Raw genomic sequence first — 25,110 nt, forward strand, 5'->3', positions numbered from 1 at the left:
TTTCAAAACTGTGGATTATCACTTTTATTTCACTGAGAAAACTCTCACTGGAAAACATAAAATAAATGAAAATATTTAACTGATAGAATACAGTATTTCATTAGTTAGCATAAAATAAATAATAGATCTAGATCTAATTGTTTCAGAGATATTCAGGTGAATTTTAGACGAAACTTGACATCAGTAGATCACGTGAAGAAGTTGGCAACTTTTCAGCGGCTGGACCATGATGACAAGGAGACCTACCATGTACGTATATAGGTAGTTTTTTTTTAAATGATGCATTTGCATTTACCTCAAATCAATGAAATATTGCAGCCATACATAAAAACAAGAGACTGTATGTGAAGTGTCTTAATATTGATGCAAAGTTTAAGTGCAACCGCATAAGCATTGATAAAATAACAGCCAAAAATGGTCAAATCTGTCCAAAATACAATGGAAAAACGCTTGACATTTCTTCTTTCAGCTTTATATTCAGTTTTTATCATAGGAAGCCTTTGTTTAAAAACATTGAATCTATTGCTTTTGTGGAATTCCCTTTGGGTTGCAATCGAACTTATAAAATTCATTGTCTGTATCTGTTATATTACAAGCAAGAACAATAGGGCTAAAATGTCCCGAGTGCAACACTGGTTTGTTAAAATATTATTTGTTTTCTGTTGATGTCTGTAAAATAAAATGCAAAAGAATGCGTTGCACTAGGGACAAAATTTACTTTCTTTATTCCGCACATTTTTACCACATAAAAGACTTGATTTAACAAACTGATTCTTCCGCTTAAAGTCAGGTTACATTATATAACTTTCTAGCTATTGCAAAATAGTGTCCGTAGCAATTATATCACAAGAATAAAATACTTGTGAAGAGAATTTGTGCTAAATGTTTCAAGCGCAACAGCATTTGGTAAAATTACCCAAAAAATAACACAGAAAAACATGCAGTGAGAACAGGAAAATAGTTTTCCTGTACATTTATTACATATGCATCTCTCTGAGAAGCATTATCAGTTATGTTTTTTTTTTACTTGTCAACACAATAGAATAGTTATGGAAAAGAAAACTCGTCACATTTAGACGTATTTCGTATGTTTTTTTTTTTTTTTTTGTTGTTGTTGTTTTTTTTTTCTTTTTTGGGGTGTTTTCTTTGAAATTATTGGACGGAAATTATCAAAGTTTAGTTTTTCTCGTAAAGATTTTTGCCGACTAGCAGTTCTGCCTAACTGTTTTTTCTTGCACACCGGACTGGCATTTCCGGTGATTTTACCCATTCCGGCAACCCCTCCTCCCTGAAACGTCATGACTTCACTTCTGCTTATAGACGCTTTGTGTACATACTCTACTATAAGAAAGAGTGCTACAAAGAAAACTCTCGTGCTGTTAGATCATGCATTCATACTGTATATTGTTTTTGTAAAATACGAAAAAATCGCGTACAGCCCATAAAATAAACAAACGTTTTTGTAAACATGGACGGATCCAAACGGGAGGGTAAGAAGCATTTTATAGAAATATTTCGATGGCAAAATACTATACATATCCGTAACATATAAACCGGGCCAGTCTATTTTATAAGCTACAACAACACAGTTGACCCATGTAAACGAGCTGTACCTTGACAGTTTCTCTCCGTTCCTTTGAGTTTATTTCTTGATTCAAAATACGTTATTTTACGGAAACATACCGTTACGCTACAAATGTTAAAACTAAAATGGAACTTTGTTATTGGTCATGACGTCACTTCTGCTTACGGACGATAATTTCCCGCGCTTTGTGTACATACTCTACTATAAGAAGGAATGCTACAATGAAATTTATTTTGTTTGCCTTATCTGTTTATTTATTTATTCTTAGCTATTATTGTAATATACAGTATGCAAGAAAAATAATCTGTCAGAATAAAAAGCTTATATGTATATGATATCAGTCATGTATTTACGAATCGGATAGAAATATCCGTCCCGAGGGCACCTGTGCATTGGGCGGTAACGAGGCTTGCCGAGTTACCGCCAATGCGCATGCAGCCGAGGACGAATTTCGTATGTTTTTGGTGTTTACCTTGGAACTTTTGGGTGGAAATTATCAAAGTTTAGTTTTTCCGGTAGAGCCTTTTGCAGTCATACCTAACTTTTTTATAAAGCACAATAAACACCAGAGCTAAGAACAGATATATAGCAAATACAAAAATATGTACAGTGAATGTTACACTTGTGCCTCAATTTTTGAAAACTACACTTTTGCTTTATCAACCTAACAAATCATTGTTACTTAAAGTAATATTTTAACATTTCTTTTTGTTATAACAGTTATAATTGGATACAATGTGTATATTTCAGCCGAACAATATACATACTTTTGCATTTTGATGTTTGAAAACAAATACGGACGATCAACAATCAACAAGCGGTTGGCAGTCACCTCAAAAACAGAAGGTCTCGACGCTTTACGAAAACCCTTACTACAGTTCAACATTTATGAAATGGGATAAGACACTGATATATTTCTTCAGTGTGAACCGATAAAGTCTTCAAAAATTTAAGATGCGATGTTTATTGATGCTTTCAAATTTTCAGTACGATTTTCTGCACGCGGTGCCCCCGATGTCAGCCCCGGATGTGCTGAAGAACTCGACATCCTCTATCGTAGATGAAGGAGGCTGGCTGGATGTAAACAAGCTAACTATGCAACACAAAAACTTCCCCAATATTTTCGGTCTCGGTGACTGTACCAATGTTCCGACATCTAAAACTGCTGCCGCTGTAGGTCAGTATCCTCACCTCTACTATTGGGACAAAAACACGATTGATAAGCTGATTTAAGCACATAATAGTTTTATTAGACCCGTAATAGAGAACCTTATGGGCGGCGGTAACCGCCAAAATTAGTAAATATACAACCCTATTTATTAACGAGCCAGTCAGTGCAGTGCATTTTAACACCGTCTAGTCTAAAATTCTATCCCGTTCAGTAACTTTTCATTCAATGCATAGTATTTAGATACCATTTAATACAAAGCTTTGTTACAACCACATTTGTAATAAAAACCAGATTTGTAATAATTATAACAATTCTCGTTTTTATTACAAAAGTGGTTGCAAAGGTTCAACCACATTTGTAATAACCAGATTTGTAATAAAAATCGCAAACTTTTTTTTTCGGGAGATGTGTTTTCCCACGTGATATTCAAGCTTAGGCATGCGTTATTTAGCACGTGCAGGTCGAATTAAACTGTCCTGGGTCATTTAAGACTCCAAATGTTTTACCCGAAATCCTTGTTCATGGACATATTTTACTTTAGAAAATTATTACATTTCTCGTTTTTATTACAAAAGTGGTTGCAAAGGTTCAACCACATTTGTAATAACCAGATTTGTAATAAAATGGCAAACACTTTTTTCCGGGAGATGTGTTTTCCCACGTGATATTCAAGCTGAGGCATGCGTTATTAAGCACGTGCAAGTCGAATTAAACTGTCCTGGGTCATTTAAGACTCCAAATGTTTTACCCGAAATCCTTGTTCATGGACATATTTTACACTAGAAAATTATTACATTTCTCGTTTTTATTACAAAAGTGGTTGCAAAGGTTCAACCACATTTGTAATAACCAGATTTGTAATAAAATCGCAAACACTTTTTTTCGGGAGATGTGTTTTCCCACGTGATATTCAAGATAAGGCATGCGTTATTAGGCACGTGCAGGTCGAATTAGACTGTCCTGGGTCATTAAGACTCCCAAATGTTTTACCCGAAATCCTTGTATATGGATAATATTTTACTTTAGCAAATTATTACATTTCTCGTTTTATTACAAAAGTGGTTGCAAAGGTTCAACCACATTTGTAATAACCAGAATTGTAATATAAAATATGCAACTTTTTTTTTCGGGAGATGTGTTTTCCCACGTGATATTCAAGCTTAGGCATGCGTTATTAGGCACGTGCAGGTCGAACTAAACTGTCCTGGGTCATTTAAGACTCCAATTGTTTTGCCCGAAATCTTTGTTCATTGATATATTTTACTTTAAAAAGTTATTACATTTCTCGTTTTTATTACAAAAGTGGTTGCAAAGGTTCAACCACATTTGTAATAACCAGATTTGTAATAAAAATCGCAAACACTTTTTTTCGGGAGTTGTGTTTTCCCACGTGATATTCAAGCTTAGGCATGCGTTATTAGGCACGTGCAGGCCGAATTAAACTGTCCTGGGTCATTTAAGACTCCAATTGTTTTACCCGAAATCCTTCTTCATTGATATATTTTACTTTAAAAAGTTATTACATTTCTCGTTTTTATTATAAAAGTGGTTGCAAAGGTTCAACCACATTTGTAATAACCAGATATGTAATAAAAATCGCAAACACTTTTTTTCGGGAGATGTGTATTTCCACGTGATATTCAAGCATATGCATGTGTTATTAAGCACGTGCAGGTCGAATTAGACTGTCCCGGGTCAATTAAGACTCCAAATGTTTTACCTGAAATCCTTGTTCATGGACATATTTTACTTTAAAAAAATATTACATTTCTCGCTTTTATTACAAACGTGGTTGCAAAGGTTCAACCACACTTGTAATAACCAGATTAGTAATAAAAATCGCAAACACTTTTTTTCGGGAGATGTGTTTTCCCACTTGATATTCAAGCTTAGGCATGCTTAGGAATTAAACTGTCATGGGTCATTTAAGACTCCAAATGTTTTACCCGAAATCCTTGTTCATGGACATATTTTACTTTAGAAAATTATTACATTTCTCGTTTTTATTACAAAAGTGGTTGCAAAGGTTCAACCACATTTGTAATAACCAGATTTGTAATAAAAATCGCAAACACTTTTTTTCGGGAGTTGTGTTTTCCCACGTGATATTCAAGCTTAGGCATGCGTTATTAGGCACGTGCAGGCCGAATTAAACTGTCCTGGGTCATTTAAGACTCCAAATGTTTTACCCGAAATCCTTGTTCATGGACATATTTTACACTAGAAAATTATTACATTTCTCGTTTTTATTACAAAAGTGGTTGCCAAGGTTCAACCACATTTGTAAAAACCAGATTTGTAATAAAATCGCAAACACTTTTTTTCGGGAGATGTGTTTTCCCACGTGATATTCAAGCTTAGGCATGCGTTATTAGGCACGTGCAGGCCGAATTAAAACTGTCCTGGGTCATTTAAGACTCGAAATGTTTTACCCGAAATCCTTGTTCATGGATATATTTTACTTTAGCAAATTATTACATTTCTCGTTTTTATTACAAAAGTGGTTGCAAAGGTTCAGCCACATTTGTAATAACGAGAATTGTAATAAAATATGCAAACTTTTTTTTTTCGGGAGATATGTTTTCCCACGTGATATTCAAGCTTAGGCATGCGTTATTAGGCACGTGCAGGTCGAATAAAACTGTCCTGGGTCATTTAAGACTCCAAATGTGTCACCCGAAATCCTTGTTCATGGATATATTTTACTTTAAAAAGTTATTACATTTCTCGTTTTTATTACAAAAGTGGTTGCAAAGGTTCAACCACATTTGTAATAACCAGATTTGTAATAAAAATCGAGAACACTTTTTTTCGGGAGATGTGTTTTCCCATGTGATATTCAAGCTTAGGCATGCGTTATTAAGCACGTGCAGGTCGAATTAAACTTTCCTGGGTCATTTAAGACTCCAAATGTTTTACCTGAAATCCTTGTTCATGGACATATTTTACTTTAGAAAATTATTACATTTCTCGTTTTTATTACAAAAGTGGTTGCAAAGGTTCAACCACATTTGTAATAACCAGAATTGTAATAAAAAACGCATACTTTCTTTTTCGGGAGATGTGTTTTCCCACGTGATATTCAAGCTTAGGCATGCGTTATTAGGCACGTGCAGGCCGAATTAAACTGTCCTGGGTCAATTAAGACTCCAATTGTTTTACCCGAAATCCTTGTTCATTGATATATTTTACTTTAAAAAGTTATTACATTTCTCGTTTTTATTTTAAAAGTGGTTGCAAAGGTTCAACCACATTTGTAATAACCAGATTTGTAATAAAAATCGCAAACACTTTTTTCCGGGAGATGTGTATTTCCACGTGATATTCAAGCTTATGCATGTGTTATTAAGCACGTGCAGGTCGAATTAGACTGTCCCGGGTCAATTAAGACTCCAAATGTTTTACCTGAAATCCTTGTTCATGGACATATTTTACTTTAAAATAATATTACATTTCTCGCTTTTATTACAAAAGTGGTTGCAAAGGTTCAACCACACTTGTAATAACCAGATTAGTAATAAAAATCGCAAACACTTTTTTTCGGGAGATGTGTTTTCCCACTTGATTTTCAAGCTTAGGCATGCTTAGGAATTAAACTGTCATGGTCATTTAAGACTCCAAATGTTTTACCCCGAAATCCTTGTTCATGGACATATTTTACTTTAGAAAATTATTACATTTCTCGTTTTTATTACAAAAGTGGTTGCAAAGGTTCAACCACATTTGTAATAACCAGATTTGTAATAAAAATCGCAAATTGTTTTTTTTGCGAGATGTGTTTTCGCACGTGATATTCAAGCTAATGCATGTGTTATTAAGCACGTGCAGGTCGAATTAAACTGTCCTGGGTCATTTAAGACTCCAAATGTTTTACCTGAAAATCCTTGTTCATGGACATATTGTACTTTATAAAAGTATTACATTTCTCGTCGTTACTAATATAAGAGGACTGTTGTACTGATTTTAATATCATTGACATTTTATCATCATTATAACATTATCTAATAATAATAGTAATATAATAATCCTCATCATCTTGGGCTGTCCGTTTCTAGGATCAATGGTAAGATTAATTGTCCTAAACTGTATTACCTAAATACTGTTGAAAGCAGCTCTCTGAATCCAACAAACAAATATAATATTCATCAAAACCATTATACAGATTGCCAAAATTCGAGACGTTTGCAGTAATAGGTGTAATATGACCACTACAGATTGACAATAAATGGTGGTTATTTGTACCAAAGTATTTGGAAATCTGACTAAAGCGAGTTATGATTCGGGCACAAACAGTATATATTACACAAAATAACAAAACAAATCCAAGTTCAAAGCTGTGACCTTGAATTTGGAGATAGCAACAATGATCATGATCGCAACACACCTTCTATCCATGCTGGTTATTTGTTCCAAATAATTTGAAATTTCTAACCATGCATGGGCAAGTTATACACAAGTCACACAAACTCCGCTGTTTCACGGCGGAATTATAATAAAAGAAGGCCTGTTAACTCATAGGCGGGCTCAATGAGGTGAGGATAATTAGAAAATAAGGTGTATTTTCTTAGAATCTCATAGACATTAGTTCGCAGCACAAGATCGGGCCCTCCTAGACTTAAGGTTGACAAGTTGTACATAATTTGTACCATGACATAGCAACGTCCTGTCTGTCAACCAACTTGAAACAGCTCTGGATGACGAAAGATAGCTACAAATGTATGTCGCCACCGGGTTTGAACCAGTGACCTGAACTTGTAGATAAACATTTCAGCTAGTCGAGGTAACAGTAGAAGTAGCTGAAGTTGTAATCATATTAAAGTGGTAGTGACAGTGGATGCAGAAATGATAACAAACTTGAGCCACGTGACGGGTTAATTGGTAAACATCGTTCGCTGTTATTTCAAAGAAGGCTTATTCTACCTGAATATGAAATTTTCTGACCCTAATTCAGATGCTTAAATGCACAGGTCAGCCTAAATATAGACTTTCCGGAAATTCACGAAAATGTCAGAATGCCAACTTCAGCTACTTCAACTGTTACCTCGACTAGCTGCAATGTTTATCTACAAGTTCAGGTCACTGGTTCGAACCCGGTGGCGACATACATTTGTAGCTATCTTTCGTCATCCAGAGCTGTTTCAAGTTGGTTGACAGACAGGAAGTTGCTATGTCATGGTACAAATTATGTACAACTTGTCAACCTTAAGTCTAGGAGGGCCCGATCTTGTGCTGCGAACTAATGTCTATGAGATTCTAAGAAAATACTCCTTATTTTCTAATTACCCTCACCTCATTGAGCCCGCCTATGAGTTAACAGGCCTTCTTTTATTATAATTCCGCCGTGAAACAGCGGAGTTTGTGTGTTCGTGCAGTTATATATACATGTATAAGTTTTTGTCCTTGGTATAACTTGCCCATGCATAGTTAGAAATTTCAAATTATTTGGAACAAATAACCAGCATGGATAGAAGGTGTGTTGCGATCATGATCCTTGTTGCTATCTCCAACATCAAGGTCACAGCTTTGAACTTAGATTTGTTTTGTTATTTTGTGTAATATATAATGTTTGTGCCCGAATCATAACTCGCTTTAGTCAGATTTCCAAATACTTTGGTACAAATAACCACCATTTATTGTCAATCTGTAGTGGTCATATTACACCTATTACTGCAAACGTCTCGAATTTTGGCAATCTGTAAAATGGTTTTGATGAATATTATATTTGTTTGTTGGATTCAGAGAGCCTGCTTTCAACAGTATTTAGGTAATACAGTTTAGGGCAATTAATCTTACAACTGATCCTAGAACGGACCAGCCCAAGATGATGAGGGTTATTATTATTACTATTATTATTATGATAATGTTTATAATGATGATAAAAATGTCAATGATATTAAAATCAGTACATAACTATCTTTAGTTAGTAACCGACGAGAATGTAATACTTTTTCAAGTTTTAAAATGTCCATGAACAAGGATTTCAGGTAAAACAAATTTTGAGTCTTAAATGACCCAGGACAGTTCAATTGACCCGCACGTGCTTAAAAACGCATTTAATTAGCTTAAATATCACGTGGGAAAACACATCTCTCAAAAAAAAAAAAATTTGCGATTTTTATTACAAATCTGGTTTTTACAAATGTGGTTGAACCTTTGCAACCCACTTTTGTAATAAAACGAGCAATGTAATAATTTTCTAAAAGTAAAATTGTCAATGTTCGGGTAAAACATTTGGAGTCTTAAATGACCCATGACAGTTTAATTCGACCTGCACGTGCTTAATAACGCAAAGCCTAAGCTTGAATATCACGTGGGAAAACATATCTCCCGTAAAAAAGTGTTTGCGATTTTTATTACAAATCTGGTTTTTTACAAATGTGGTTGAACCTTTGCAACCACTTTTGTAATTAAAAACGAGAATGTAATAATTTTCTAAAGTAAAATATGTCCATGAAAAAGGATTTCAGATAAAAAAATTTGGAGTCTTAAATGACCCAGGAAAGTTTAATTCGACCTGCACGTGCTTAATAACGCATGCCTAAGCTTGAATATCACATGGAAAACACATCTCCCGAAGAAAAGTGTTTGCGATTTTTATTACAAAATCTGGTTATTACAAATGTGGTTGAACCTTTGCAACCACTTTTGTAATAAAACGAGAAATGTAATAACTTTTTAAAGTAAAAAAATATCCATGAACAAGGATTTCGGGTAAAACATTTGGAGTCTTAAATGACCCAGGACAGTTTTATTCGACCTGACGTGCTTAATAACGCATGGCTAAGCTTGAATATCACGGGGAAAACATATCTCCCGTAAAAAGTGTTTGCGATTTTTATTACAAATGTGGTTATTACAAATGTGGTTGAACCTTTGCAACCACTTTTGTAATAAAAACAGAAATGTAATAACTTTAAAGTAAAATATATCCATGAAAAAGGATTTCGGGTAAAAAATTGGAGTCTAAAACGACCCAGGATAGTTCAATTCGACCTGCACGTGCCTAATACGCTCTCCTAAGGTTGAATATCACGTGGGAAAACACATCTCCCGAAAAAGAAGTTTGCGTTTTTTTTTATTACAAAATCTGGTTATTACAAATGTGGTTGAACCTTTGCAACCACTTTGTAATAAAAACGAGAAATGTAATAATTTTCTAAAGTAAAATTGTCCATGACAAGGATTTCGGGTTAAAACATTTGGAGTCTTAAATGACCCAGGACAGTTTAATTCGGGCCTGCACGTGCTAAATAACGCATGCCTAAGCTTGAATATACATGGGAAAACACATCTCCCGAAAAAAAGTGTTCTCGATTTTTATTACAAATCTGGTTATTACAAATGTGGTTGAACCTTTGCAACCACTTTTGTAATAAAACGAGAAATGTAATAACTTTTTGAAGTAAAATATATCCATGAACAAGGATTCCGGGTGACATATTTGGAGTCTTAAATGACCCCGGACAGTTTATTCGACCTGCACGTGCTTAATAACGCATGCCTAAGCTTGAATAATCACGTGGTAAAACATATCTTCCGTAAAAAAGTGTTTGCGATTTTTATTACCCAAAAGTTGTTATTACAAATGTGGTTGAACCCTTTTCAACCACTTTTGTAAGAAAAACGAGAAATGTAAAACTTTTTTAAAAATAAAATATATCCATGAACAAGGATTTTTGGGGTAAAACAATTGGAGTCTAAAACGACCCAGGACAGTTTAATTCGACCTGCACGTGCCTAAATAAAGCTCTTCTTAGGTTGAATATCACGTGGGAAAACACATCTCCCGAAAAAGAAAAATTTTGCGTTTTTTTTTTACAATTCTGGTTATTACAAATGTGGTTGAACCTTTGCAACCACTTTTGTAAAAAAAAACGAGAAATGTAATAACTTTTATAAAGTAAAATATGTCCATGAACAAGGATTTCGGGTGAAACATTTGGGAATCTTAAATGACCCAGGACAGTTAATTCGACCTGCACGTGCTTAATAACACATGCCTAAGCTTGAATATCAAATGGGAAAACACCCTCTCCCCAAAAAAGTGTTTGCGATTTTTATTAAAAAATCTGGTTATTACAAATGTGGTTGAACCTTTGCAACCACTTTTGTAATAGAAACAGAAATGTAATAACTTTTTAAAATAAAATATATCCATGAACAAGGATTTCGGGTAAAACAAAATTTGGGGTCTAAAACGACCCAGGACAGTTTAATTCGACCGCACGTGCCTAGTAACGCTCTCCTAAGGTTGAATACCACGTGGGAAAACACATCTCCCGAAAAAAAAGTTTTGCGTTTTTTTTATTACAATTCTGGTTATTACAAATGTGGTTGAACCTTTGCAACCACTTTTTTAAAAAAAACGAGAAAAGTAATAATTTCTAAAGTAAAATATGTCCATGAACAAGGATTTCGGGTAAAACATTTGGAGTCTTTAAAAGACCCGGACAGTTTAATTCGACCTGCACGTGCTAAATAACGCATGCCTAAGCTTGAATATCACATGGGAAAACACATCTCCCGAAAAAAAGTGTTCTCGATTTTTATTACAAATCTGGTTATTACAAATGTGGTTGAACCTTTGCAACCACTTTTGTTATAAAAACGAGAAATGTAATAACTTTTGAAGTAAAATATATCCATGAACAAGGATTCCGGGGGACACATTTGGAGTCTTAAATGACCCAGGACAGTTTTTAAATTTGACCTGCACGTGCTTAATAACGCATGCCTAAGCTTGAATATCACGTGGGAAAACATATCTCCCGTAAAAAAGTGTTTGCGATTTTTATTACAAATGTGGTTATTACAAATGTGGTTGAACCTTTGCAACCACTTTTGTAAGAAAAACGAGAAATGTAATAACTTTTTGTGCCCCCCCCCCATGAGTGGTGGGGGCATATAGATTTGCTCTTGTCCGTGCATCCGTGCGTCCGTCCGTCTGTCCGTGCGTCCGTCCGTCCATCCGTCCGTCCGTCCGTCCGAAGTTCGTGACGCGCCTAGCTCGAAAAGTATTTGATATAAATTGATGAAACCTTGCATGAGTCTTTATCATGATATGAACTTTTCGCACCTCCTATTTTTGTTTTGGGTCCACCCCCTATTTTCAGAGTAAAGTCCCCTGAAATAGTCAAAAAAGCCCCTTTCACCTTGTGAAACCCCCTACTCAAAAAGTATTTGATATAGATTCCATGAAACCTTGCATGAGTCTTAATCATGAAATGAACTTGCGCACCTCCTATTTTTCATCTGGCTCCGCCCCCTTTTTTCAGAGTTATGGCCCCTGAAATAGTCAAAAATGCACATTTTCACCTTGTGACATGCCTAGCTCAAAAAGTATTTGATATAGATTCATGAAACCTTGCATGAGTCTTAATCATGATATGAACTTGCGCACCTCCTATTTTTCATCTGGCTCCACCCCCTATTTTCAGAGTTATGGCCCCTGAAATAGTCAAAAATACACATTTTCACCCTGTGACATGCCTAGCTCAAAAAGTATTTGATATAGATTCATGAAACCTTGCATGAGTCTTAATCATGATATGAACATGCGCTCCTCCTATTTTTCATTTGGGTCTGCCCCCAATTTCAGAGTTATGGCCCCTGAAGTAGTCAAAAATGCACATTTTCACCTTCTGACATGCCTAGCTCAAAAAGTATTTGATATAGATTCATGAAACCTTGCATGAGTCTTAATCATGATATGAACTTGTGCGTCTCCTATTTTTTATCCCCCCGCCAAAGGCGAAGGGGATAATAGAAATGCTCTCCGTGCGTGCGTGCGTGCGTGCGTCCGCAACGATCTTTGTCCGGAGCATAACTCCAAAAGTACTGGAGGGATTTTCTTCAAACTTCATACACTGATAGAACACATTGGGAGGAAGTGCAGTGTGCAAGAACAATAACTCTACCTTGCCTAATTTTTGAGTTATTCCCCTTTATCATATTTTCTTAAAAAATTTTGTCCGGAGCATAACTCCAAAAGTACTGGAGGGATTTTCTTCAAACTTCATACACTGATAGAACACATTGGGAGGAAGTGCAGTGTGCAAGAACAATAACTCTACCTTGCCTATTTTTTGAGTTATTCCCCTTTATCATATTTTCTTAAAACATTTTGTCCAGAGCATAACCCTAAAAGTACTGGAGGGATTTTCTTCAAACTTCATACACTGATAGAACACATTGGGAGGAAGTGCAATGTGCAAGAACAATAACTCTACCTTGCCTATTTTTTGAGTTATTCCCCTTTATCCTATTTTCTTAAAACAATTTGTCCGGAGCATATCTTCTTCATGCATGGAGGGATTTTGATATATATTGGCACAAATGTTTACCACCATGAGTTGGAGTGTCATGCGCAAGATCCAGGTCACTAGGTCTAAGGTCAAGGTCACACTTAGAGGCTAAAGGTCAGATACAAGAATGACTTTGTCCGAAGCATTTCAAAGATTAACTTTAAAACCCCTGATGCGGACCACAACTAAACGGTTCTTCAAAGCTTTCCCCAAAATTAATACTTTCAGACACTAACTTGCCAGGAACTTCAGCCTTCAATTATAATATGCCCGGCGGGGGGATTAGCCATGTCTAACATGGCTCTTGTTCATTTGGGTCCGCCCCCTATTTTTAGAGTTATGGCCCCTGAAATAGTCAAAAATGTACATTTTCACCTTGTGACACACCTAGCTCAAAAAGTATTTAATATAAACGGTTGAAAACTCGCATAAGTCTTTATCATGATATAAACTTGCACACCTCTAATTTTTTGTCTGGCTTCACCCCTTATTTTTAAAGTTATGGCCCCTGAAATAGTAAAAAAATGCACTTTTTCACCTAATTATATATCTAGCTCAAAAAGTATTTGATGTAAATTCAGGAAACCTTGCTGGAGTCTTTATCGTGATGTGACCTTGCACACTTGGCATTCTTCTTGAGAACCTTAGCTCTTATTACTGAGTTATGGCCCTTGAAATAGCCAAAATAGTGGATTTTTTGTTTGTGATGCTCACAGCTCAAAAAGTATAGCACCTAGAATAATGAATCCTTTTCATAAAATGTTTGTTGAGGCTATACCCCATTAAGACTGCAAACATTTGAATTATTGCCACTTATTTGTGACAAATGTACCAGTGGGGGGCACACCCTGTGTCCTACAGACACATTCTAGTTAAAGTAAAATATATCCATGAACAAGGATTTCGGGTAAAACAATTGGAGTCTAAAACGACCCAGGACAGTTTAATTCGACCTGCACGTGCCTAATAACGCTCTCCTAAGGTTGAATATCACGTGGGAAAACATATCTCCCGAAAAAGAAAGTTTGCGCTTTTTATTACAATTCTGGTTATTACAAATGTGGTTGAACCTTTGCAACCACTTTTGTAATAAAAACGAGAAATGTAATAACTTTTATAAAGTAAAATATGTCCATGAACAAGAATTTCGGGTAAAACATTTGGAATCTTAAATGACCCAGGACAGTCTAATTCGACCTGCACGTGCTTAATAACACATGCCTAAGCTTTAATATCAAATGGGAAAACACATCTCCCGAAAAAAAGTGTTTGCGATTTTTATTACAAATCTGGTTATTACAAATGTGGTTGAACCTTTGCAACCACTTTTGTAATAGAAACGAGAAATGTAATAACTTTTTAAAGTAAAATATATCCATGAACAAGGATTTCGGATGACACATTTGGAGACTTAAATGACCCAGGACAGTTTTATTCGACCTGCACGTGCTTAATAACGCATGCCTAAGCTTGAATATCACGTGGGAAAACACATCTCCCGAAAAAAAAGTGTTTGCCATTTTTATTACAAATGTGGTTATTACAAATGTGGTTGAACCTTTGCAACCACTTTTGTAATAAAAACGAGAAATGTAATAATTTTTTAAAGTAAAATATGTCCATGAACAAGGATTTTCGGAAAAATTTGGAGTCTTAAATGGCGCATGACAGTATAATTCGACCTGCACGTGCTTAATAACGCATGCCTAAGCTTGAATATCACGTGGGGAAACACATCTCCCGAAAAAAGTGTTTGCGATTTTTATTACAAATCTGGTTATTACAAATGTAGTTGAACCTTTGCAACCATTTTTGTAATAAAAACGAGAAATGTAATGATTTTCTAAAGTATAATATATACATGAACAAGGATTTCAGATAAAACATTTGGAGTCTTAAATGACCCAGAACAGTTCAATTCGACCTGCACGTGCTTAATAACGCATGCATAAGCTTGAATATCACGTGGGTAAACACATCTCCCGAAAAAAAAAAGTGTTTGCCATTTTTATTACAAATGTGGTTATTACAAATGTGGTTGAACCTTTGCAACCACGTTTGTAATAAAAACGAGAAATGTAATAATTTTTTAAAGTAAAATATGTCCATGAACAAGGATTTTGAGAAAAACATTTGGAGTCTTAAATGGCCCATGACAGTATAGTTCGACCTGCACGTGCTTAATAACGCATGCCTAAGCTTGAATATCACGTGGGGGAACACATCTCCCGAAAAAAAAGTTTGCGATTTTTATTACAAATCTGGTTATTACAAATATGGTTGAACCTTTGCAACCACTTTTGTAATAAAAACGAGAATTGTTATAGTTATTACAAATCTGGTTTTTACTACAAATGTGGTTGTAACAAAGCTTCATTCCATCCATTTAAATATGAAATGAAACGTTAAAAGGTTGTTGCGATGCATCGAAATGTGAAACCGTCCAACAAGTTATGGTGCCATGCAGCCCGATATGAAGACATTCGACGCAACAGGAGTTCATGCAGTGTAATACACCAGTCACACATACGGTGCGGATAGCTACGTCTAGCCACGGATAGAAACGTAGTAATCCGTATCGATCCGTACCTCAGCCGTACGGATTGGTACGGATTGATACGGATTACTACTTTGAGGAGCGACTCAGGTACGGATCGACGTAGCTATCCGTGCCGTATGTGTGACTGGGGTATAAAATGAGATGATTCGTTAAAACAAGACGCCATCTTATGCATATTGAAAGCACGTTGTTTAAAACGAAGCGGTGTATATAAACGTGATGCCATGCAGGGAAATATGAAGCCGCCCGACAAATTATGGCGCCATGCAACCCAAAGTGAAGACGTTCAACGCAACCCGAGTGTGTGCAATGTAAAATGAGATGAGACATCATTACTTGACGCCGTCTAATGCATACTAGTATTGGATATTGCGTTGTTTAATTTTAACCGATGTATTAAATCTTGATACCATGCAGTGCAATGTGAATGTGAAACCGTCCAACAGAACTTCTATACGTGTTTTGCAAAACGGAATGACTGACTGCAACTTGACGCCGTCTAATGCATATTGAAATCGTTGTGTAAAACGAAGCGGTGAATAAGTTAAAGTTCAAGAAATAGCTCTGCATGGTGTTTATAAACTTCACATGACCTGTTATTCCGAGCATAATACCTGACTTACCTATATGTTCCTTTATCTTTAATAGGCCAGATTAGTTTGAGGTTTGCAAAACGTTTGTTTTAAGTGCGTATAATTGAAACAAACACATAGAAATAAGAAAAACACCACGTGCTTAAAATGTCCGATTTTCTACGCACCTGTGAACGTACGATCTGCATGAAAAACCCGTGCACATCCGGTAAACATTATGGTGATTATAGGTTAGCAATGTTTATTAAAACACATACTTTCATAACATGGATTCGTCAGGATATAACACAGATGTCATTTAATCACAGTTTAAGAACATCTTCGAATAACTGCAAGTTTATTCAATTTCTTAATTTGCCACTAAAGTTCGATTACTAGGTCATCCGTGTTTACACGTTTTCAACCCAGAATTTCTCTACTTACAAAATGACCTTTCTACTCTTTTATTATGTCTTGTTTTAGCTTGAGCTCACGTTTTTCTTATACAAGACACACTAAAATATGGAACCCTGAGTTAAGGTTACAAAGCGCAATCTTTAATGTTTACAAACACGATGTTTACGAAAATGAGATTATTCCGAATTATTCAGATTTTTTTTTTTTTTTTTTTTTTTTGCAAAAGCAAAATAGATAAAATTACTCTCGGGTGATAAAAAGATATATAAAAAAATAATAACTACATTTAAAATGTAGATATTAGCACTTTAATAGAAATACTGAAACTTTTGTGCTTTCATATTGTTATTTTATTACCCCGATCGGGGTAAGAGAACCGTAAGACACCTCCTGTATATCGGGGTAATATAACACCGATCGGAAAATGTGCCCAACCTGTGTAACTATATTTACATTAGAGAAGACCAAATGCTTCAATATTTTGGCTTATAAGAAAAGCTTAGGCTCATATTTTCAATGAAGATTACTTATTATTGTGGCAAGTTTTATGAAGCGCGTGAACGCGAGACCACAACTAAGACGGCATGAAGTTGTAATGAATGTTTCACTTTACTATGCACATACACATGTGTCGTGAAACGACTTCACTTTGGGCTGCGTGGCATCAAATTTTTATACGCCACTCCAAATTACACAACACGGTTTCAATATGCATTAAACGGCGTCAAGTTTTAATGAATCGTTTCACTTTAGACAGTACGAACTCACGTTGCAGTAAACGTCTTGACATTGCACTGCATGGCATCAAGTTTTTATACGCCGCTCTGAATTACACAAAGCGGTTTCAATATTCATTACACGGCGTCAAGTTGTAATAAATCATTTCATTTTACACTGCACGTACTCATGTTGCATTAAACAGCTTCACATTGTGTTGCATGGCATCATGTTATGTCGGATTATTTCATATTACGGTGCATCACAACAAGTTTTTCAATGCATCGTTTCATGTTTAAAGCGGCGTCATGAAGTTTTTTATTACATGATTTCAAAATACAATGCGTTGAATCCAAGTCTAATGGACGGGATGAAGTTTTAGACTAGACGGCGTTGAAATGCACTTGCACTCACCGACTTGTTAATGGATGGATTGTATATTTACTAATTTTGACGGTAACCGCCGCCCATAGTACCTCCTAATTCCTACCATAAACTTAGGTTGACTGAAATTTTTCAAGGGGGCGTAGGTTCAAGCCCCAATGGGACAATTTTTTTATTATTATTTTCCTTTTTTTAAGAAAGGTTATTATTGATGTATTGTACAAAAGCAGAAAAGTTTTATTTGTTGAGCGATTTCTTGCTATTCAATTAAAGTTAATTTACCTCTGAGAAGGGGTCAGTAAGACATCCAGTTTAAAAATACTGAGTTACATGCGGTAAAAGTTCTCCATTTTGCCTTTACTCTTTAGACTACATATTGTGGAAGAAATGTAGGTACAGTAGGTTTTACTTTTGCCCCAAGTTTATTTTTTAAATGAAGTGAGCAAACTTTAAAACAGTCCCACTGGACTCGACCTTAATTTTTCAAAGCCGGAGTTAGAATTTTGTCTCATTACATCCGTTTACTTGAGGCACCTTTAGAAAAAATGATATTGACAGTTTCATTTTGTGTTTTATAATTGTTTACCAATAGTTTGATGTTTCTTTTATCAAAATTAATGGTATAAAAAATTCTCTGCAAACGTTTTGGACAGTGGCCATCACTTTGAAATTTGTTTCTACTACAAAATTTATAAAAAAAGAAAAAAAAAACGGCACGGTAAAGGTTGTTTAAAAATTGCAGCATAGTACAAAACACGGTCAACTTTCAGAATATACCAAGTAAATGCCATTTTTAAACATTACTATTACGGGTCTAATAACAGTTTATCTGAATCTAAAATCTGTATTTTTACTTATATCAACCGGATCACGTTGCTCACTGGATTACGTTTGACATTTTGATACGCTGCACTTATTATATGTTATGCAAATTGAGACATAATACTGAAGTTAATAATCTTCTTGCTTTCTGAATGTGCACATTGAAAAAAGTGTTACAATTATCTTGATTTGCCGTTGTAGCATCACAGAACAAAATATTACTGAACAGTCTTTGTCAGGTGATTGATGGAAAAGTTCCTGATGGAAAAGTAAGTTGCTTTTACATATGAATATAAACGTTATGTATAGTAGATCTTTACGAATGCAAACCACTCAAATAATTTCAGTTGTATTATCAAACACCCACTACAGTATATGTGCACTGTATGAAACCTGATTGCAATGATCATTTAAAATGCTACCTTCTCCAGTCAGATTACACGGTTGGGATGATTTTTTGTTGTCCGACGTAAAATCGCTAGAAAGGTGCTAATATTTTTTTCGTTTAAATACGTTTTTAAAAGAGTAAGAGTAGCTAGAGTGGTCCATTTGTAACATATCTTACTACAAAACCAGGCCCCGTGTTCACAAAACATTTTTCGGTCTCAGCTGAGTTTGAGTTTGAAATTTAATATCAAATTTACTAAAACATCAAGGCTAAATTCCAACTGAGACAGACCATCATTACTGAATTGTCACTCGAAAATCGTTATCAGCTTAAAATTTAGTTTAAATCATGCTATTTAGATATAAATGACAAATAAAGTTTTATTATCAAACTCAGCTGAGACTGAAAATGTTTTGTGAACACGGCAGTCGTAAGTTCGAATAACTAAGAAAACTAGCATTGAGGTAAGAGTTCCGCGTATGGGTGCTTTATGTACAGCCGGCACGTTAAAGAACCGGGCAGTTTCTGGAATCGGACCGTGTTCTGAATCTTGCACTATTATCCTTTTACTAAATTTACTGACAGTGTTCTGAAGAACTCGTCCATATAGTTTTACCGGTGGTCCGACGTACTAGTTAAACTTAAGTTTTCTCATTGGTAAGTAGACAGATAGGATCTTGGTTCGACGTATGGTGCTAACTTTTTCCCGTTTATAAGTAGTTTATATCTTGATTATTTGTTAAGACCTTGTCCGAGATATAATCGCTTGTAAGGTGGAAACATTTTCTCATTTATGAATTGATGGATTTTCATTAAGGTCTTGGACCGACGTATGGTAGGTAGTAAGTAGTAACCTTCCGCAATTTATAAACAGACGGATTTTGACAGGTTTTTAAGACATTGGACTGACATATAATTGCTAGAAAGGTGTTTAAATATAATTTTCTCGTCTTAAAACAGACAGATAAATTATTATATTTGGTTGTTAAGATTTTGGTCCCGTGAATATATACTCGCTAATAAGTTGCTAACATTTTATTTTCTGGTTTATGAATAGACGCAAAGACATTGATCCGATGTATGAATCAATAAAACTCACTACTCTGCAAAACTTGTGCATAACGAGGGCTGAGTGAGAAACTATTGTACCTTGTTCTTTATCTATATGCAGTTACGACAGTTTCGCGCTCAGCCCACGAACTAAGTACTCAACGTTGGAACAGAACTAACCAATCACAATCCGTCTTTTTATGAAGAATACAATTAATTCTTAGCACTTTTCTTGCGAGTATATGTCAGAACCAGTCAAAATATGTCTACTGACAGTTAAGGTAATTCTGCAAGTTTGATAATCGGAGTAAATGACGAAACGTTATTCATCCTCCGGGTAATGTAGAATTCACGTTAAATCATTCCAAACTGCATGAAATGTGCGGATCTTTTTAATGATAAGCAAATATTTCGGACCTATATAAATATATTTCATTTCACTATATCATAGACAATCTGTGAAATGTTCCATTAAATCAACATTGTAAAAAAAAATGTAGCCACGAAAGGAATATTCCTCTAATCATCAAAATTGTGATTTTCTCATAGACTACCACTGAGGTTCAAATGTCTGATTCTAGCAATACATCAAGTTCTTTTTATTTGCAGTATTTTCTTTTTTAAAGAAGGGTTTAATCGAAGTCATATTGTAGAAAAGGTTTTGGTCGCGAAGAGAACCGTACCGCTAAGCTCAAGTGGGAGAATGCCCATATATAAGAATTTCAGGTTCGAGATCTTGATTGACGGACGAGGTGTATGTTCTCAGTGATGATGTAATAAAAGAGATTTAGGTGTCTGAAATCATTTCTCCTACACCCCTGATTCATGGGGAGAAGTTGGCAGATACTTAGCGGAGAACATGTTAATACTGTTACAGAATACTTCCCTACGTATGCCACCGGGATTCGAATGAACCCTTTTTCGTGTCATATTTTAGCAGTACGGTTTTTTATGTTTTCATTTTGTATGCCTATTTCGCATAAAAAACATTTGAACAGAAGAATGTGGTTGCATTTATCCAGTGCATTTATTTTTGGTGTTATAACAAAATCACCGATCGATATTCTTTATATTTTGTAGTGGCACTAAAGATCCCTAAAATGAAAATATTTTAAAAATATAACGTACAGTTAAATGTTTAAAAAAAGTCCAAAGTTTATTCGTACCCCGTCGTCATTATGCTATGTTTACTTAGAGTGATAAACTGCCCTCGCTCTAAGCTGTCTAATGAAAACGGATTCCACTGGAGGCATACAATAAATTATTCCTGGTATTTATAAGTTCTTCACAAATTCATTTTACATAATTATATGCTTCATGCAAACGGTATATTAGACTGCAAATAATGTCAGAGCACGAGTTGATTTTGCAGCGTAACAAACAGACTCCTGATTCTACAATAATAACCGCTAATACTGATGTATACATATTGATAGCATTTTATTTCTATGGAATTTTGGTAAATTGTTCATTTATGGGTTATTCCATTTCTTTTACGAACCCATGGTTAGTTAGTTCCTTTCTATGTCAGGGTACACATATTCTTACAGAAAATTAAACAAATACTGCGTCTCCAAGACTTTCTTATTTCAGGCGCACATGTTTTAGAGACTGGTACTAAAGGAATGATGACATCAATAACTGTTTACTGACTTGAAATCAAAGAAACTGGGACAACTTATTGATATGAGTACAAAAATACTGAAAAAATGGCAACGGAAGAAACAAAAGCGTCCAATGGCAGCGTGCTTGACTGTTTGAAGCCTTCAACCTAGTATTACTTAACATACAAAATCTTGAGCATATTATTTTTCTTAGTTGACAAAGGGACATAATTTTGGCAAAATGTAACGAAGAGTTAATAAAGTTGCCAAGTGAGGTCGTTCTTTGATGCCAAAGACTTGTGGAGAATCTGAAAACGTTTGGTCCAGTAATTCCGTAGAAACATGCTTGCATGTAAAACTTTCACAAAATTAAAAACGGGCATAATTTTGATAAATAAAAGCTAGAGTAATGTACTTTGCCCTTTGAGGCCATTCTATTATGCCAAAGATATGTGTGAGGTTTTAAAACATTCGACCAAGTCTTTATTTGAGAAACCTTCTTTATCCTGAATTTCTAAATTAAATTGGGGCACAATTTTAGCAAAATAACAGCTTAAATTATGCAACTTGCTTGTGAGGTCATCTCATGATGCCAAATGCATGTGTGAAGTTTGATAGGATTTGTTCCAGTAGTTTCTGAGAAACTTGCTTACATGAAAAAAACTTTTACCTGAAATTCTAAGTTAAAAAGGGGCATAACTTTGATAGAATAAAAGCTAGAGTTATGTAACTGGTCGTGGGAGACCGAGGATATATGTGAAGTTTAAAAGCATTTCGCCTAACAGCTTTTGAAAACCCTGCTCACATGCAAAACTTTTGTGACGTGGACGCCAACGTCGACGCCGATGAAAGGTGATTACAAAAATTCTACTGCTTGAAATATTTTTCAAACAGTCGAGCTAAAACCTCAAAGAGTAACTAGCGACTACGTTGTTCTCTACATTTCAGTATGACGGTTACACAGCGTGTCCTCTTGTTACTGGCTACCATTCGTGTATTTTTGCTGAGTTCGATTTCGATGGTAAACCGCTGGAGACGTTTCCAATAGACCAGAGTAAAGAGAGACGTTCAATGTTCTATGTGAAAAAAGACGTCATGCCCCAGATATACTGGAAGTTGCTTGTAAAGTAAGTGAACATTACAGGAAATTTATCAGTGCAAATTTTAAACTATATTTAGTAACATATGCAATAAATATATATAACATTGCAAGTGCAGTAAGTGAACATTATATGATACATATAATATAACATTACAAGTACAGAAAGTGAACATTATATGATACATATAATATAACATTACAAGTACAGAAAGTGAACATTATATGTTACATATATATATAACATTGCAAGTACAGTAAGTGAACATTATATGATACATATATATAACATTACAAGTACAGTAAGTGAACATTATATGATACATATATATAACATTACAAGTACAATAAGTGAACATTATATGATGCATATATATATATATAACATTACAAGTACAATAAGTGAACATTATATGATGCATATATATATATATATATATATAACATTACAAGTACAGTAAGTGAACATTATATGATACATATATATATATATATAACATTACAAGTACAATAAGTGAACATTATATGATGCATATATATATAACATTGCAAGTACAGTAAGTGAACATCATATGATACATATATATGTTAATAATTTCCAAATCTTGGCTGTGTTGTGTAAAATCGTGTAATGGAAAAATAAAATTTGAAACCTGAAGACATGCTGTTCCCATGGCTTTTTGCATCCAGTACTGGGTCTGTCAGTTCTTGGGTCCACTTGTAGTTAATTTTGAAGTATTTGTAACGACATAGTCCTATAATGTCTTGTAATCGAGCTTCATTTTCTTTGCAGTGGAAAATGGGGCGGACCTAGACCGATAAGGAAATTGATGCATCTCTGGATGAGTAGATAAATTTCTGGTTGTGTAAAATGTTTAAAAACCATATCAATCATAGAAGATGTTAAAACAACAAAAACACACAATTAACAAGATAGACAGTGTGAAACAGATTTACATGTTTCGCAGGTAGTCTGGTTATTAACAAATGCCAGAGTATGTGTCCAGCCTTGAGAATGAAGTTATACATGGTGTATGTATGTGAACTGGGGACAGGAAAAAGGCTTCGGTGACAACCTCATCAAACCTTTTCAAAAGTTTCAATATTTACTAAAAGCAGTCATCATTATTGGACATATACAACGGTTGAATCGCTGTGTTAATGTCGTTTCTATTCAAATTGCCTCCCTATCTACCTCCACTCTCAAGTTGACTTTCCACTCAACCCCATCTCCAAACTCACTCTCAAATTGCCTTCCCACTCTACCTCCATCTCTACCCCCACTCTCAAATTGTCTTCCCACTCTACCTCCATCTCTATCCTCACTCTCAAATTTCCCTCGTACTCTACATCCATCTCTACCCCTACTCTCAAATTGTCTCCCCAATCTACATCCACTCTCAAATTACCCTCCCACTCTACCTCCATCTCTAACCCCCCCCCCCCCCCCCAACACACACACACTTAAATTGCACTCCCTACTCTCAAACTGTATTCCCACTTTACCTCCACTCTCAAATTACCCTCCCACTCTTCCTCCATCTCTACCCCCACTTTCAAATTGTCTTCTCACTCTACCTCCACCCTCTTATTACCCTCCCACTCTATCTCCATCTCACCCCCCCCCCCCCCCCCCCCCAGCCCCACACTCTCTCTCTCTAATTGCCCCCAACCCCACCCTACATCCATCTCTACTCCTACTCACAAATTGCCTTCCTACTATACCTCCATCTTTACCCCCACTCTCAAATTGCCCTCCCACTATACTTCCATCTCTACCCCTACTCTCAAATTACCTTCCTACTCTACCTTCGTCTCTACCCCTACTCTCAAGTTGCCTTCCCACTTTGCGCCTACATATATGTAATTGTAAAACCAGACACAACATTTGCTGTGCTCGAACTTATTGAAATTGGATAACATTTGTTATCGTTGACCGGTGTCGAAAGTCGAGTATGTTCATTTTCGTAAGTTTTGAGCCGAGACAAAAAAAAACTTTTTCAGGAAAAGGAATGAAAGGGTCAAAACTTGTTTTTGCACATTTGTTAACTCGTATCATAATTTATTAGACCTCCGCTTTCTGTTGTCTAATATCGCATTCAGATTTACATAATCGTAAAGATACATTTATTCTGAATCATAAATGGAAGCAATGTTTTTGCAGCACTTGCATGTAGACAAAAATCAGTAACTGCAATCAAATTTGTTTAATATTCCGAAAATACTTCTTGTCTACGAGAAACACCACTTTTCCTTCTTGTTTTGTGACCCGATGCCTGTCAGAAGCGAAACAGACCCCCCGGATGCCTATGAGAAACCAAATAGAAGATGAATTTACGGGATTTGCCGCATGCTAACTTTTCAAAAAGGTTGAAAAAGGTTGTCGCGGCAGAAATAGATATACAGTATTTTCGACGCCGGCCGACGATATCGGCGA

The 25,110-nt window shown here is 35.4% G+C and overlaps 1 protein-coding gene across 4 annotated transcripts in view; it reads left to right on the plus strand.

Annotated features, from left to right (window-relative positions):
* LOC128556811 (sulfide:quinone oxidoreductase, mitochondrial-like) overlaps positions 1 to 23,827 on the plus strand; it is a 65,060-nt gene extending 41,233 nt beyond the window's left edge. For all 4 annotated transcript variants that reach the window (XM_053542480.1, XM_053542476.1, XM_053542477.1 and 1 more), the window contains exons 7-11: positions 147 to 249; positions 2,573 to 2,762; positions 18,734 to 18,801; positions 22,523 to 22,701; positions 23,467 to 23,827. In XM_053542480.1, the coding sequence (XP_053398455.1) occupies positions 147 to 249; positions 2,573 to 2,762; positions 18,734 to 18,801; positions 22,523 to 22,701; positions 23,467 to 23,527 (601 nt within the window). In that variant the 3' untranslated portion in view covers positions 23,528 to 23,827. The remainder of the gene's footprint in view (positions 1 to 146; positions 250 to 2,572; positions 2,763 to 18,733; positions 18,802 to 22,522; positions 22,702 to 23,466) is intronic.
* Positions 23,828 to 25,110: the final 1,283 nt, after the last annotated feature.

Source organism: Mercenaria mercenaria, chromosome 1 (genome assembly GCF_021730395.1).
Source record: "Mercenaria mercenaria strain notata chromosome 1, MADL_Memer_1, whole genome shotgun sequence".
In the NCBI taxonomy this organism is placed as follows: domain Eukaryota; kingdom Metazoa; phylum Mollusca; class Bivalvia; order Venerida; family Veneridae; genus Mercenaria; species Mercenaria mercenaria.